The sequence below is a fragment of the Scyliorhinus torazame genome, chromosome 19, assembly GCF_047496885.1.
Source record: "Scyliorhinus torazame isolate Kashiwa2021f chromosome 19, sScyTor2.1, whole genome shotgun sequence".
Lineage (NCBI taxonomy): Eukaryota > Metazoa > Chordata > Chondrichthyes > Carcharhiniformes > Scyliorhinidae > Scyliorhinus > Scyliorhinus torazame.
In genome coordinates this window covers 100,397,466-100,415,351 of record NC_092725.1, presented here as the reverse complement: position 1 = coordinate 100,415,351, position 17,886 = coordinate 100,397,466, and the positions used below count along the sequence as shown (strand labels likewise).

General features: G+C 44.1%; 1 protein-coding gene and 1 pseudogene across 1 annotated transcript; one reads left to right on the top strand and one right to left on the bottom strand.

Moving 5' to 3' along the window:
- Nucleotides 1-6,813: 6,813 nt before the first annotated feature.
- rlig1 (RNA 5'-phosphate and 3'-OH ligase 1) lies at nucleotides 6,814-16,842 on the bottom strand. Its single transcript, XM_072484938.1, has 7 exons — nucleotides 16,593-16,842; nucleotides 13,848-13,965; nucleotides 11,164-11,256; nucleotides 10,264-10,380; nucleotides 9,958-10,152; nucleotides 8,532-8,701; nucleotides 6,814-7,537 (listed from the first exon to the last, which is right to left on the bottom strand). Exons 1-7 carry the CDS (start codon nucleotides 16,680-16,682, stop codon nucleotides 7,340-7,342), a joined length of 981 nt encoding a protein of 326 aa, XP_072341039.1. The 5' UTR covers nucleotides 16,683-16,842; the 3' UTR covers nucleotides 6,814-7,339.
- On the top strand, nucleotides 11,982-12,185 carry LOC140396681 (U2 spliceosomal RNA; annotated as a pseudogene).
- Nucleotides 16,843-17,886: the final 1,044 nt, after the last annotated feature.

The window sequence follows — 17,886 nt, the reverse complement described above, 5'->3', positions numbered from 1 at the left end:
GTCCTTCCCACCTTTTGTGTTAATTGAAGAAAAAGTTACGGTCTGTAATGGCGATGGGAATTTACAGGCTTGCCCATATTGCATCTTTCCGAAAACTGCTGTATCCTGGCATACATCTTGACAGTCACAGCTTACTTCTACCGCCTTGTGACACAGTAGTACAAGCTGGTTGGCACACTTTTCCTTCCCCGACCCCACCACAACACTTTCTATTGTCCGCAGCTCATTTGCACGTTGTACACATAATGGTGGGACATATCTGCCTTCAACCATATGGACATAAATGTGTTCACACAACACACAGGAAGATGATAAAACTCCAAGGACTGATGATTCATTTAAAGACTCATGTTCTCACTTGATACTGGAATGACAACTTGACATTTCTTTTAATTGACGACAGCAACCAGATTGGATTTTGCGTAAACAAAGATTCCTCCAATCACTTATTTTTGAAAAATATTACGAAGTAGTCACATTGAAGGAAAAATTAAAAGTATTTTTGTAGAATCTATTTATACATGTTCGATCATTTCTTGTACTGTGAAGACTATTCTATAGTAGAAGGTTTTGTTATTTATTACATGTTGTTTACAATTGAAAATAGGCCGTAGAGGGAGTTTAGCTCGATCTAATTTGGGAAATGTGTTCCATTTCTTAGCATGAACATTCCTTATCTTATTTTTTATTAAAAGGGAAATATTAAACTTAAGTTAAAAGCTGTAATATCTGGTCTGGCAGTTGAATCTCTGTCTGTTTTTTTTTTTTTTACATGTAACAATGCAATTCATACACAATTTAGAAACCAAATTAACAAAGCCACTATTTACTGCATAATTTATGAATAGCAATTTGGTTAGGACACTCATTCGGAGTACCAATAGAAAATGGATGAATACCATCATTTGTTTTTCCCCTTTTAGTTCCTGCTATTTTAAAGTGTCTCCGATACTCAATAAGCACAACCCTTTTCCCCTGACCATTAAAAATGTGACTATACTATAGGCATCAATCTTAACTAACTACGTCAAGATCTTACCAGCAGATCTTGGAAACACTGCAAGGGGAGGTAGGATTGGCTTTTTACTCACAGACAACAGAACCACCCTGCACATTAACTTTCAACAGCAGAGAGTAGGAAGAAAAAATGCAACCTTTAAAAAGGAGTTCAAATGATTCCAAAAATCCAACTTGGAAGACGACCAGGAAAAATGGTTCCACAGCATTCTGTGATAGAGTATCAATTATTTATCATTGGCAGAATTGAAGCAATCTCTCTTCAACATCCCTGGTTGTAATCCTGCAAATTTGAACTCCCATACCTTCAAACCACAATGATCAAGTCTCAGCAGCACTGACTCCTTTTTCTTTTTTTAAATTTAAGTACACCAAGGGTCAATTTAGCATGGCCAATCGACCTACCCTGCACATCTTTGTTGTGGGGGTGAGACCCACACAGACAAGGGGAGTATCTACAAACTCCACATGGACAGTGACCCAGGGCTGGGATTGAACCAGGGTCCTAGGCTCCATGAGGCAGCAGTGCTAGCCACTGTGCCATCCCGACTCGGTTTCTCTTACCTGGACCAACCTTTTTTTTATTTCATAAATTTAGAGTACCCAATTCATTTCTTTTTCGATTTAAAGGCAATTTAGCATGGCCGATCCACCTACCATGCACATCTTTGCGACTCCACATGGACAGTGACCTGGAGCCGGGATCAAGCTTGCGTTCTCAGCACCATGAGGCAGCAGTGCTAACCACTGAGGCGTCCTGGACCAACTTTTAAACTCTGCCAGTCCTACAACACTCCGATCTCTGCACTTCTAAAATTCTGGAGCTGGATTCTCAGATTGTGAGGCTATGTCTTCACGCTGGCGTGGGAATGGTGGCGTTTTACTCCCGGACATTCGGCGCTTAACGGCTACCGATCCTCCGTGTAGTTGGGGGCTAGTATGCCGGCAGCGTAGAGCACCCAGCTCTAGCTGCCAATACGGCCCGGAGAATTGCCGGTTCTGTGGCCGTGCATGCGGCAGATGAGTCCGCAGCCGCCACGCCGAGTTCCCGACGAGTGAGACTATGAGACCCATGCCGTTGGGAACTTGGCCGGTCGGGGCAGGGTATCAGGGGTGGGCATCAGGCAACGTTCTGAGGCCGTCGGTACGCTGCTTTGGAGGGGGTGGGGCATTGCAAAAGCGGCGCCGCCCCCAATTTGGTCAGCAACTTTGATTCTCTGGGTGAACGCGATTTCGGTATCGGCGACCGGAGAATCCATCCCGATCCCTTTGTGCATCCATCAATTTTAATCATTCCTCCATTGGTAGCTGTGCCTTCAGCTTCCTGTGTCCCAAGCTCTGGAATTTCCTCCCTAATACTCACCATCTCTCTCTCTTCCTTTAAGACACTCCTTAAAACTGGCCTGTTAGACTAAACTTTTGATTATCCTGGTATGACTCACTGTCACACTTTCTTTGATAATCACTCCTGTCAGCAACATTGGGCATTTTACTAGGTTAATAATGTTATATAAATACTCATTGTTGCTTCCCGTGAGTAGGCAAGGTGATCTCAGGCAGCCATCTGTTCAACAGTATCCTGCTAATCTAAGGTGGCCTCCACACACTGAACTGCTCTGCCTGACAGCTGAAGAGCAGTCCAGTGCGGAATCAAATCAGATACATAGATGTTTACAGCATGGAAACAGTACCTTCGGCCCAAATGCATCTCAAGTACTCTGCTTTAATGCTACCCACCATGTTTATAAACACTCTTGCTATGATTGACACTTACCGCATCAAAAAAGCTAAGCGGTTCATTTACTCTTTTATCACAGCAGAAAGCACTTAGCTCCTTTGATGTGGTGAAGAGTTGATAATCATTTCAACCAGATTGGATAGTATCCAGCCCATTAATTATATGCTTATATTTACTTAACTTTTCCCACCGGCGCACGGTGGTTAGCATGCTACAGCCGGCAGTGGAGAATGGTTACGGGTCTAGAACCTGGCACTAACCCTGTGTTTTTTGGGAGACACTCCATTCTCTGCCCGAGTAGGATTCCCTTTTTTCTTGTGCAGTAATTCCTATTTTGGTTCCTGTAAACCATGTCTCCCATGAGTAGGCAGAAAATTGAACTAATGAATCAAGGGAATTAAAAAGGCTTGCATTTACATTATATTGCATTTTCTCACGTTAATAGGATGTCCCAATGTGCTTTCCAGCCAATTAACACAGAACAAGATCCCACAAAAAGCAGTGAGGTAAATTGAGAGGTCACCTGTTCCTGGTGTTGACCGGGGGATAAGTGCTGGCCGGGACACCAGGGAGAACACCAGCTGCTCTTGGAAATGATGTGATGGAATCAGCATTCCCTGCTGAAGGGACAGACGGAGCATCGATAAAACAGCTCCTTTAAAAGACACTCCCTTAAAAGAGTAACGTTCCCCAGTTCAGGCTCAGAGGTTTTTCTCAAAGAAAATGTTAAGCATCTTTCAGTCCGCAATTACTGGAACGTGTGCTTAACATGAATGGCAGTACTCGGAAAGGAATCAATAATATAGACACACATCTCTCATACAGTCCCAACCTGACACAATCCCCAAACTTCACTAACGGCAGACCATTGTGTTTGGAAGGTGTTGAAAATCACACCGTGTATTAATCAAGGCCCTAAGGGAAAGCTTTCCTGTGGCAGAAAGTTACTACCCAGATGACAAAGATTTAAGGTAATTGACAAATCAACCTTTCTATCTTTCTCCAGTAGCCCCTTGAAGTGATGAGGACACTTGCCATGGACACGTGGCAAAAACCTGTGATGGGAGTCTCTTAATGTGGAGGGGCTGTTGCATTGCAGCAACCACACAGCTCTGGCTCACCAGGAGGCTACCATTCTCAGCACCTGCAATATGTGTATTGGAAGAAGGATTTGCAGTTGATAAATGCTGGCTGTACCGACAACGCCCCAAGAATGCCCCGACAACAATGGATAGCACGGTAGCACAGTGGTTAGCAGAGTTCCTGCACAGCTTCAGAGTCCCAGGTTCGATTCCCAGCTTGGGTCACTGTGCAGAGTTTGCATGTTTTCCCCGTGTCTGCGTGGGTTTCCTCCGGGTGCTCTGGTTTCCTCCCACAGTCCAAAGAGGTGCAGGTTAGGTGGATTGGCCATGATAAATTGCCCTTAGTGTCCAAATAAAAAATATGTTAGGTGGGGTTATTGGGTTACGGGGATAGGGTGGAGGTGTGGTCTTAAGTAGGGTGTGGGCAGAAAGGCCTCCTTCGGCACTGTAAATTCTATGATTCAAACAAATATGCATTCCGCGAAGGCACAAAAATACAACAGGAATTGCCTGGTATGGAGGGCATTAGCTATGAGGAGCGGTTGAATAAACTTGGTTTGTTCTCACTGGAACGAAGGAGGTTGAGGGGCGACCTGATAGAGGTCTACAAAATTGAGGGGCATAGACAGAGTGGATAGTCCGAGGCTTTTCCCCGGGGTAGAGGGGTCAATTACTAGGAGGCATAGGTTTAAGGTGAGAGGGGCAAGGTTTAGAGTAGATGTACGAGGCAAGTTTTTTACGCAGAGGGTAGTGGGTGCCTGGAACTTGCTACTGGAGGAGGTGGTGGAAGCAGGGACGATAGTGACATTTAAGGGGCATCTTGACAAATACATGAATAGGATGGGAATAGAGGGATACGGACCCAGGAAGTGTAGAAGATTGTAGTTTAGTTGGGCAGCATGGTCGGCACGGGCTTGGAGGGCCTGTTCCTGTGCTGTACATTTCTTTGTAAATTAATCATGGTGAGAAAATAAGTTAAAGATTGCGTTTGATCAAAGAAAATAGCGAAGAATGCCAGAAAAAGTGATTAAAAAGTCAGTGGATTAGGGGCAATTTGAAATCCAACAAATGAGGGCCAGAAAACTGATAAGGACTGGAGAAAGAGAATATGAATGCAAGGTAGCAAGAAACAAAGCTGGACTGTGAAAGCTTCTTTAGGTATGTGAAAGGAAAAGATCAGCAAGGACAAATATGGGTCAATTACAGTCGAAGACAGGAGAAGCTGAAGGAGAATAGAGAAATGGTAGAGAAACGTGTCTGTATTTATGGCAGAAGAGATGAAAATTTCTCAGAACTACTAGGGAATCAAGGGGCTAGAGAAAATAAGGAACAGAAATAAATAAATTATTACTGAAGACGTAGCACTTTTAAAAAATTAATTAGATTGAAGATTGATAAATCCCCTGGAGCTGATGAGCTACATCCCAGAGTTTTAAAGGAAGTGGCTGGAGAGATAGTGGATTCATTGGTGGTTATCTTTCAAATTCTACAGATCCTGGAATGTTCCTACAGACTGGAAAGTAGCAAATGTAACCCCACTATTTGAGAAGGGAGGGGGAGAGAAAATGGAGAACCACAGACTTGTTAGTTTGATGACAGTAGTAAGGAAAATGTTAGAATCTATTATAAAGGATATAACTAAACTTGAAAGGGAAATTAAATTTGACAAACCTGTTGGGAGTTTTTTTGGAATGCTACTTGTAGCATAGCTAAGGTGACCTAATTGGATGTGGTGTATTTGGATTTTCAGAAGGTCCCACACAGGTTTGTAAACAAAATTAGAGCACACAGGATTGGGGGATAATATACTGGAATGGATTTAGAATTGGTTAACAGGCAGTAGGAAGTCTCAGGGTACCAGACTGTTACCTCAAGGGTCAGTGCTGGGGCCACAGCTGTTTATAACCTATATCAATGATTTGGATGAAGCGACCAAAATGTAATATTTCCAGATTTGCTGATGACACAAAACTAGTTGTGAATATAAATTGTGAGGAGGATGCATAAAGGCTTCAAGGGGACTCGGACAGGCTAAATGGAATATAATGTGAATAAGTGCGAAGTTATCCACTTAGGTAGAAAAAAAACAAAAAGACAAGAATTGTTCTGAAATGGTGAGAAGTTGGGAAGTGTTGATGTCCAAAAGGATCTGGGTGTCCTTGTTCATGAGTCACTAAAAGATGGCGTGCAGATCCAGCAAGCAATCAAAGGTGGCAAACTGTACGTTGACCTTCGAAAGGGGATTTGAGAGCAGGAGTAAAGATGCCTAGCTTCAATTGTACAGCCTTAGTGAGACCACACCTAGCGCATTGGGTACGATTTCGGTCTCCTTATCCAAGGAAGGATATATTGCCATAGAGGAAGTGCAACAGAGATTCACCAGACTGACTCCGGGATGGTAAGATTGTCTTTGAGAGACGATTGAAGAGAGTGGGGCTATTTTCTCTAGAGATTTGAGAGGTGATCTCATTGTCATTCAAAATTCTTATGGGGCTTGACAGGGTGAATGTAGATGTTCCCCTGTCTGAGTCTAAAACCAGGGGACAGTCTCAAGATGAGAGGTCGGCCACTCAGGGCTGAAATGAGGAGGAATTTCTTCACCCGGAGGGTGGTGAATCTTTGGCAACCCCTACCGCAGAGGGCGGTGGGGGTTCAGTCATTGAGCATGTTCAGGACAGAAACCAACAGATTTCTGGACACGAGTGATAGTAAGGAATATGAGGTCAGTGTGGGAAAGTAGTGTTGATCAGTAGATGATCAGCCATTATTTGATTGAATGGCATGGAACAGGCTCGACAGGCTGAAAGGCCGACTCCCGTTCCTTTGTCCTAATTTCCAACCATGAATTGGAAGTATTTTTTTTAAATGGAAGCTTAGGAAATATTTTCTCCACCCAAGAGTGGAGAATTAGGGACCACCAATACACTGTAAATAACACTGGAGTAACCAAAGTATCAAATTCTACAAACGAAGGGCAATATTTAAAACATGCATTTTCCCAAAAACAACAGAGACAAGTTACAGATTTTTGAAGATAGAAATAGCAGCACACTGCATTAAAATACAAAAATCTAACAGTCTGTCAACGTGTACATGCATGGATTTAGCAGGATAGTGTAGTTTTGAGGAAATAAGTCTGGTCCAATGTAGTGATTGGATCTTTCATTTTAAACTATCGAACATGGACTTTGTTCACCTACCTGTCGAGATGGTGATTCGACATGTAAATAACATGCCAGGTTTAGGATTTTCCTTCACGTACTTATATGACCATTACATTAAAATGGTCCATTTTCAGTTCATGTAAAAAGAAATGTTTCGATATTCTGGTTAGAAACATCCCATTGGCAGAACTGAGATCAAAGGCATCAGGTTTAAGACATGGCAGACAAACCCTAACAACCCAAACACAGTCCCACAATCCTGTTAACGCATAAGCCACTTCTGCCTTTCAAACGCCAACCTGCTGAGTCGGAATTCCTTGACGAATGCGGGCAACGTATTAATTTTCGGTGTCTTCCCAGGGAATGTCTTTGAAGTAGTCAAACTGCTTCCCATTGAGCCTTGCAAAGACCAGGAATGATGACTTAGTTTCAAGATCGCACTCGTACTTAGTTAGGTCGACGTTAATGGATAAAGGACGGGCAGTCAAATATGGGTCTGGCACCGGCCATTGTAAACCCAGATGATGACGATGAAGCTGAGGAAGAGGAAGATAAAAGTTAACCATTTGGAAAGGTGGTTTCTGCTTCACAACTTCAACATATATAAAGATGTGAATCAAAACTGCATAAGAACCCATGCTATATGTAGACAACTCAGTAGTTAGATTGTGGCCTCAAGGGCACCTCAGTGTGCAAAGCTGTGAGCTACCATGCCGTTAAAAACAAAGTGAAGTCTGGGACAGCAGAGCAAGGATCAGTCATTCAACCACTGAGCAAAAATATCAAATTAATCTTTTCAATTAACACAAGACAATGGAATTCAAACCACACCAAAAGGAATGTGAATTATAACTTCAAGTTGCTGAAATCCATTTTGCTTATCCAGAAAGTTCAATGCAACACAGCAGAACCAAGGATAAGCGAGCAACCAGGAGTTTATCCAGCAAAAATAATCTCCCGTCTACCAACACCGGAGGGGTCCATTTGCAGGTCCAGCTCTGCCTGTGGTACACTGCATCATCCGGAGTCAAGTGAGAAATGTTAGGTCCTGTTACCGAGCCACTATTCCCAATAGAAATGCCTCAGGTGTGATCGTTCCCGGAGCCTGCCACCCAAGGCAGTTCTGATCTTCCATCAGGGGACATGCCATCTCATGGTTAGCTCATGCCAAAGGAATATTACTACCTTGAACTCCCATCCCAGGAGAACAGATCGTTAAACAGCTCAGTAAAGCCCGAGTGTGTGGTGGAGGCAGATTCAACCTTGGCTTTTCCAAGGAAATTGGCCAACTGTCTGAATATAAATGTTTGTACAGCTACAGAGAAAAGGAGAGTGGGACCAGCTGAGTAGTTCTTGCAGAGTGTAAGCACTGACATGATGAACTGAATGGCTTTCTGTGCTGTGCTATTAAGGACTCCCCTCATGCAATCAGGATAAATATACTTTATTCTAAAGCTCAAACCACAAAAGTTACCTTTCTGTTTCCCTAGTACAAAAGGTGTAGGAAATATATTCTGACGGTTCACTTACTTTTATTAATACGCCATTTATGCAGTGCCAGACAATGCCTTCGACTTTCCCCTCTGGGCTTTCCTCAAACCACGCGGTCAGATCCATGAGGTTAAGTGTCAGAGGTTTCTCAATCTGCAGGGATCCATGAGAAATCAGAAAATGGACAGGTCGCCTCTTACTTCCCAGACCTGGAACAGAAAGCGGAGTGACATCTCATCAGTTTTACACTTACAAATGTTTACTATCACTTCACACACCCAGCCAAGGGATTATGGAGCAGGGGGATTGAAAAGTTTGCAACTAAAATTATGGCAAGGAATGTTCCCACTCCACTCTATCCAAAGCCAGTTACATTTTTGAGAGAGTGGCTGAGAGTGTTGGTGAAAAAAGGAAATCGAATTTGTGTCGCTCCTTTCATTTTCTCGGGACATCCTAGAGTACTCGCAGCCGCTGTACTTTTGACAGGCTCTCGCTATTATGTAGGCCGCAGCAAAGTCTGACAAACAATAAATAGGACAGGAGACTAGTTAATCGCATTACAGCTGAGGGAGCAATGTGGGACTTTCTTGCTGCACCTTAATGATCTATTTTACCATGAATGATTTTCCTCCATCTTATGTAAAATTAATCCTTTTATTGACCCTGTATTATTTATAATGCTTTGAATCAGATTCCTTCTCTTTACTTTTCCAATCCATAAGTCCTTGATCCACATTCTTTCAGTAGACATCCCTTCAGGAACCGGCTGTGATTCAGTGACTTGCATTCTCATCCCTCGTCAGAAAATTGAGCATTCCAGGCTTGAGCACAAAATCTAGGCAAGCATTCTCAGTGCCGTACTGAGGGAGAGCTGCACGGTGTTAGAGCCGGGACCTCTAGAACACAACGTTAAATGCCTGAGAGGTTAGATGGTTTAACATCTGATCCAAAAGGTGGCACCCTCGACAGTGCAGTACTCCTGCAGTACTCCACTCCTGGATTACGGACTCATGTCTCTGGACTGGGCTTGAACCCACGTCTTCCCGATTCAGAGGCGATCCATAGAATCCCTACAGTGCAGGAGGTCATTTAGCCCATCAAGTCTGCACTAGCCCTCCAGAAGAGCCTACCTAGGCCCACTCTCGTGTCCTAGCCCTAACCTACAAATCTTTGGTCACGAAGGGGAAATTGATCATGGCCAATCCACCTAACCTGCACACCGTTGGGCTGTGGGAGGAAATCGGAGCACCTGGAGGAAACCCACGCAGACATGGGGAAGAAAGTGTAAAATCAATCCAGACAGTCATCCAAGGCTAGAATTGAACCTGGTCCCTGCCACTGTGAGGCAGCAGTGCTAACCACTGTGCCACCATACCGCCCCACAGTTGACACCCAAACAAGGGGAAGCCAAGAGGTCAGACTAAAAATAAATTATTACACTGAAACTAAAATAAAGACTGCCTACCGTACGGGTTGCCGTTAATATGAGTTCCTACAAGCTCCAAAGTTTGTTCAAGAAGTTCCATCAATGGAACCGTGGTAATTTCTAGAAGGTTATTCTCCGAACAGGGTTTCAAAACCAGGGCTAATCCAGTATCATAATCCACGGTGGAAAGGTGCCAGCAATAAGGTTTGCTCCCTTTCTCGACTGGAATCCAACCTTGGGAACGTATGGAGGGCAAAAGGAGAAATAAAAATACATTTTGCTAAAGCACATTTGAAGAATCTTAAGACAACACCATCTAATGAATAACAGCTGGTTTGTTCACACCTGGAATATGTCCATTTTCATCTGGTTGCAGTCGGCCATTTATTTGCACCACTCCATGGGCCGGGATCCAGGAATCGGTAACTGTCCTGAAGTCATCATCAAGATTCCAAGTGAACTCTTTGGAGTAAAATGAACGGGCGTGAGGGGGTCGAATGTTACTGCACCCAATTCACACGCAGTCACATTGCTTATAAAGCAATGACAACTACAAATTAGCTAATCACTTCCCTTCATCACTAACAATAACTCTGTCAGGTCAAATAGCTGCAGGTCGTTCAGTTTACTGTTTACATAAACATTGATGCACACAAGGATTGGGCTTTCGGATCGTAGCTGGGTGCAAATGTAGAAACCCAATGGCAATCTCTCCCCCTCATCCAAGAACATGCATTAGCAAAGCACCTTTAATGAACCAATACACCACAAGGTATTTCAGGGGAAGGTAATCCAAATTTGACACCGATCCATTTAAAGAGAGGACAGATGGTAAAAATTGTGGTCAAAGAGGTAGATATTAGCAAGAGTCTCGCGAAGGAGGCAAGAGGGGCAAAGAGGTATAGGGAATTCCAGAATTTAGGTTGCAGGCTGCTGAAGACAGGGTTGCCAATGATGGAGTGGGGTAGTGGACAAAGGATTGGAGGAAAGAAGAGATGTTGGAGGGTTGTAGGGCTGTAAGGGGTCACAGAGATAATACAGAGACAAGTGTGTTAATCTCAATGCCACTCCATTTCCCTCAGTTCAAAATATCAGGTCACTGTTGGGAGATGGGGTCTGTTCAAAACATTCCTAATACACAAGTATTCTTCTAATCTATTCACTGGGGAGAAAGGGGCAACGTACAAAATTGCAATAAATTGTTGATATATACAGAACACCAAGGAGGAAAAATGCTGTTGTTACCGGTGCTGGTTTTGGAGGACTGAAATTTCCTGAATCGTTTCTCAGCGTGTTTTGTTGGTTTCCTGTCCAACCGAGCCCAGAGATAAGGCAGATCTGACAACATTCATCATAAAATGTTAATTAACCAACTGAATGCTGCCCTTTAATTGAAGTGACACAGCAGCAATAAAGGTATTGGAATTTCAGAGCTTTACATCATAAGGGAGGGGCCAGATAGCTCCCTCACAGGTTTTACTACTGATTACTGTCACAATAACCTAGCCTGGTGCATCACCATCCAACAGAATCAACAACAATCAAACCACGGAAAGTAAACCATTACGAGTTCGAATCGGTGAGTAGATATTACCGGATAATGCCGGAGCAGGTGGGATTAACACGTGTTAAAGCCTGAGTTACAAACTCAGAAGCATAGTGAATGGCAGACAGAAAAATTGCAGACTTCGGTTGGGCACAGGCTGGTGAAAAGGGCAGATGACGCATGACAGATTAAATTTAACACAGGAAAGTGTGAAGTGATTGGCTTTTGGAAGGAAGAATGGGGAAAGGCAACATAAACTAACTGGTACAATTCTAAAGGAAGTACAAGACCGAAACCTGGGGCTATACATACAAGTCTTTGAATGGAGCAAGAGAAGTTGAGAAGGCACATGGGATCCTCGGTGTTACAGCGTAGAAAAGCAAGGAAATTATGCTAGGCCTTTATCAATTAGGCCTCACCTGCAGTATCGTGACCCATTCTAAGCAATTTAGGATGGATAGCAAGGCATTCGAGACCCTTAACAGGGCCAAGAGGATTTATTAGAATTGTACCTGGAATCGCTTCTCAGCCTTTTGGCTCAGATCAAGTGTAGTATCTGCTCTGCCTTTTGGCTCAGATCTGGTCTGTCTCTCTTGTGGGAACCATGAATTGGATTCAATTTGAATTTGAATTGGTTTTTGGGGCAGGCAAGGATCTGGATTAGGGGTTCGCCCTTGTCTACACTCGGAGCTCTGGTTTTTGAAGCAGGCGGGGAGCTGGATTAGGGGTTCGCCCCTGTCCACACTCGGAGCTCTGGTTTTTGGAGCAGGCGGGGAGCTGGATTAGGGGTTCGCCCCTGTCCACACTCGGAGCTCTGGTTTTTGGAGCAGGCGGGGATCTGGATTAGGGGTTCGCCCCTGTCCACACTCTGAGCTCTGGTTTTTGGAGCAGGCGGGGATCTGGATTAGGGGTTCGCCCCTGTCCACACTGAGCTCTGGTTTTTGGAGCAGGCGGGGATCTGGATTAGGGGTTCGCCCCTGTCCACACTCTGAGCTCTGGTTTTGTAACTCAGAAAAAGTAATATAAAAAAAAAAAAAATTGTACCAGGAATGAAAGATATCAGTGACACAGAAAGACTAGGGAAACTTAGAATGGTCTATCAAGGGCAGGAAAGTTTTACGGGGGGATGTGATAGAAGTGCTCAAAACGACGAACAGCTTTTTAAAAAGAATCCCTACAGTGCAGAAGGAGGCCATTTGGCCCACTCAGTCTGCAGTGACTCTCTGAAAGAGTACCTAGCCCCACTCCCCGCCCTATTCCCATAATCCTGCACATGGATCACACCAAATCCATCTAACCTGGGCAACTTTGAACTGTGGAGGAAATCGGAGTACCTAGAGGAAACCCACACAGACGCGGGGAGCATGTGCAGACTCACACAGTCTCCCAAGGCCGCACGCAATCGAACCAGAGTCCCTGGCGCCGTGAGGCAGCAGTGCTAATCGCTATGCCAAAGTAAATAAGGAGGAACTGGCTCCAGTGACAGGAAGGGGAATTAGAGGAGATTTGGGGGAAAGCTCGCTCACCCAGAGGGTGGAGGGATTCTGGGACTCACTGCATGAAAGGGTGTTGGAGACAGGAACCCTCACATTTAAGAAGCATTTAGAAGAGCATTTGACACACCATAACATACATGGCTACAGACCAAGTGCTAGAAAATGGGATTAGAATAGATAGGTGCTTGATGGCCGATGCAGCCACGATGGGCCGAAGGGCCTTTCTGTGCAGTGAAGGGCTATGACTCTATGAAGGGTTATAACCAGGGGACACCGATTTAAGGTCATTGGCAAAAGAGCCAGAGGTGACTTGTGGAAACAAAATTAGACAGCGAGTTGTTGTTATCAGGAAATAGGGTAGGTCATTCAGCCCTCTGAAACTGTCCTGCCATTTAACACAAGTGGCAAAAGCTGGTTCAATAATAATTTTCAAAAGGGAATAGGATAAATACTCAAAGGGAAAAGATTTGCAAGGCTTTGGGGAAACTGCCACCGTGTAACCACTGTATTGTAGCATCGTAAAAAAAGCTTCTTTAACCGGTTGTTCAATGCAGGCTTGATAGCATTCATATGATAGCATCAAAAATCTGCTTGAATCCTGATGAGTACAAGACAAAAAGCTTCAGTAACAGGTTTCTTTTTCAGCAAGATTCAAGTTCAGTACAACTCAGTGACTGTTTATTGCAGATTTATCAATGACTTGCATTTCAATTCGTCCAGATGCCATGGTGGGATTTGAACTCTTGTCTCTGGATTGTTATTCCAGGCCTCAAGATCAATAGTCCAGTAACACTGACATTTATGCTATTGTCTATGCTATAATGCACATTTTTTTAGAATTCAAAAATCACTTCATTCTCTTTTCAAAATGAAGGCATGTCTGTTACCTTTGTACTTAGTGACGTAAGAGCAGGACCCGTCCACTTTCTCTGTGGCGAGAGCATGGTGTATATCTGCTTCCAGTGCCTTCAAACTCAGATCACCAGTGGCCAAAACTCTGAAAGACTGAAAACAGGTTTATAAGTGAAGGGTCTGTCTCAATGGTCTCTGAACAGGTTAGATTGGTGAGTCAATCGATCAGTTTGGAAATAACCACTGGATGACCTTCAAACATATGAAGTAAAACAACTGGGCAAACAGTTTCTACATAAAAATCATAGAATGGTTACAGCACAGGAGGTCATTCAACCGGTTGTGTCTGTGCTGGCCCTCTGCAAGGGCAATTCAGCAAGTGCCATTCCCCATAACCCTGCACATTCATCCTTTTCAGATAATTGAAACCTAAATCAAATCTTCTCTCAGCCTTCTCCAAGGAAAATAATCCCAATTTCTCCAATCTATCTTCATAACTGAAGTTCCCTCATCCCTGGAGCCACTCTCGTGAAGTTTTTCTACACTCTCTGTAATCATGCCTTCACATCTTTCCTAAAGTGTGGTGCCCAGAACTGGGAACAATACTACAGCTGGGGCCAAACTGGTGCTTAGTACAGGCTTAACTGAACTTCATACACTTTTCAGAAGCATCTCAAATAGAAAAAAGTGAGATTTGGAATTCCACTCAAGTGAATAAAAATCTCCAAGTACCATTAAAAGAGGAACAAGGATTTCCTGCTTGTATCCACAACAGTGTTCTTCATAGGCCATTCAGCCCATCGAGCCTATGTCAGCTCCTTGAATCAGCTCTTATTAATCCCACTTCCCCGGTCTTTCTTTGTGGCCCATCAAATTTTACATTCAGAAACCACTGACACAAATATACTATATATACTTCAGGATTTGCTTCCTCTGCTATTCATCTAGTTCTCCCAATGACAATTATTGACAGCAATTAGTCCATGTGATTTGCTGGATTGGTTTCAATTGCCTGACAAGGTCATAGGAATGGGAGGGGGCTATTTTGTCCCTTAAGCCTGATCGCTATTCAATAAAACTATGGCTGATCGCAGAGTCATACAGCACAGAAACACCCTTCGGCCCACCATCAAATACCTATCTATACTAATCCCATTTACCAGCACTTGGTCCACAGCCTACTATGCCGGGGCGATTTAAGTATTCATCCAAATGCTTCTTAAATGATCTGTGACTTAGCTCCACATACCCATCTCTGCCCCATATCCATTCATAACTTTTGACTTGAAAAAAAAAACTATCAACGTTAGATTTAAAATAACATTTGATCTGGCATAATTTTCTCTTTGTGGAAAGAGTTACAAACTTCCACCAGCCTTTGTTTGTAGAAATGTTTCTTAATTTCACTCTTTGGCTCATTGTTTTAGATTTTGCCCCCTAGTCCTGGATTTCCCAACCAGCAGAAATAATTCCTCTTTACCTGAACCCCTTAATACCTCACAAACTTCAATCAAAACCATCCCTTAATCTTATCAATTCCAGTGACGTCTCCTTGTTAAGTTAACCCCTGGGGTCCGGGCTTGGATTTTAGTTCCTGAGCTGGGTAGAGTTGGGAATCTCCATTGAGTATATTAAAGTCTGAGATTAGCAGTTATGTTATGAAGGAGAGTTTAAGGGATATGTGGATAGTGCAAGAAGGTGGGGTCAATGTAGATCAGCCAGGATCTTGTCAATGTTGCACAGGATCCTGAGGCCAGGTCACCGACTCCAGTTCCTATTTTCTTTTCCATACTTACTATGAAGAATGGCCAACATCCAACAAAACAAAGATCTGTAGAAGAGGTTTGGGTTAGCACTGCTGCTTCACAGCACAGGGACCTGGGTTCTATTCCCGGCTTGGGTCACTGTCTGTGCGGAGTCTGCACATTCTCCCTGTGTTCACGTGGGTTTCCTCCGGGTGCTCTGGTTTCCTCCCACAAGTCCTGAAAGACGTGCTGTTAGCAGAATTGGACATTCTGAATTCTCCGTGTGCCCGAACAGACCCCGGAATGTGGGCGACTAGGGGATTTTCACAGTAACTTAATTAATGTAACACTAATAAAGATTAGTATTAGAAGAGTCACACCGACTCAAAACAGTAACTTTTTCTTTCTCCTCAGATTCTACCAGACCTCCTGCGTTTATTCAGTATTTTTTTTATTTATTTCAGATTTCCAGCATCCGCAGTATTCTGCATTAATTAAAACAATGATTTGGTCATTTATCACATTAATAATCTTTATTATTGTCACAAGAAGGCTTACATTTACACTGCAATGAAGTTACTGTGAAAAGCTCCTAGTTGCCACACTCCGACGCCTGTTCGGGTAGAGGGAGAATTCAGAATTCTCAGCTGGTACGGGAATTGAACCCGCGTTTGTGGGAACTTTCTGCGCACAAACTGGCTGCCACATTAGTGTAAAAAGCTATGCTTTCGAAAGCATTCGTTGTCTATGTTGCGTTTTGAGATTGGGGGAAAGGTGCCATATAAATACAAGTCTTTGCAGTGAGAAGCTTCTTCACCCAAGGGAGTCACTGGTAGTCTCTCTGGATCCTGGGCAGATTCCCATCACTGGTGAGGCAGGAATAGCACATGTACAGGGAATTCCAATTGCAAATTCATTAAAACTGTAGCTTGTACCTATGCTCCGGATGTGATGAAGAATGCAACCTTGAGACGGGTCAATCTGCAAATGTACCTCCCCTCCCGCCCCCGGGAGCCAGTCCTGGCTGCTTCTTACCTGGTTGGCCCGCTTGGTTGCCGGCTCGTCCCTCACCTGGGTGCTGAATGCGCACGCGATTTTCTGCTGCACCGAGCCCGGCTCTTGCATGGCTTCTCCCCAAGCCTCGGGTTGCAGCACCTGGTGCCGTTCCGGCCTTCCCTCTGCGCAACTATTAAAACCGATTAATGCAACCAAACAGCAAATGCAAACTCTGTAACATTCTGCATTGAGCTTCTCTGCCGATGCTGCAGGCCCCTCACTCCCTGCGCCGCCCCCTTTCCTGCGCAGGGGCCTTTACGCCGAACCTCAACATTTGCTCCAATGCGCGCCCCCCCCGTGCGCATGCGCAATTCAAGTCTCTGCAAAAAAAACCTCAGCTGCATTATTGTACCAGCACTTGCATTGAGAGGGGCAGGAAGACATTACAGCCGCTGGCTTGAAGGAGAATGTATAGAATGTGGCACAGCCAATTAGCAGAGGGGGAACCTGGATATAAACACATGAATATCTCCAAACTGGATCAAATGTCCTGGTGTTATGCTTTCCCATTTATTCTGCAGAAGCTGACGAGTTCAAATTGAATTGAGGTTTGCACGTGTCCTCGATCTGTTGATTTATCCTTCAATCGATGCAGAAACGCTGAGACAGGGAGATAATTGTGGCTACCAACTTGGAGGACCCAGGCTGCCGATAATGTTGCTATATGCAATAAAGCCCGCCAATCTAAGATCAGTTATTAACTCGAAGATAGCTCCTTCCCCCACCCGGCTCCCAATCAATTATCCAATGAAAGTCTAGGCTTGTTCCAACCTTACAGGTTGAGAAATGTGCTGACTACACACTTGATCACTTCTGACTTCGTATTCGGCCATTCAATGTGGGGCTGTAACTGCTCAACATTGTGTGACCTGTCATGATATTCAAACACACACATCATGATGGACACACCAATCACAGACAAGAACACCAACCACATAAAAAGCACGAGCACGACACCTGGTGGTCAGTAGGTCTGGGGATAAAGAAACAGAGAAGAGCTGTTACAACATCACAAGCAGGGAACCCCCACGTGCAGAGTGCAAAGACAAAACTGTACATAGTAAGTTTGAATAAAATAGCGTTGTACCATATACAACCGTGTTGGTTCATCTGTGTGTCAGAACACCCAACACCACATGGTACAGGAGTGGATCGATACCTGCCTACTAACCTGCCATTCTGGACATGGACCGCACCGACAAACCGCAGCCGTTGCAAGTCGCGGGGAACCTAGGTACCAATTGGAAGCTCTTCAGGCAGCGATTTGACCTGT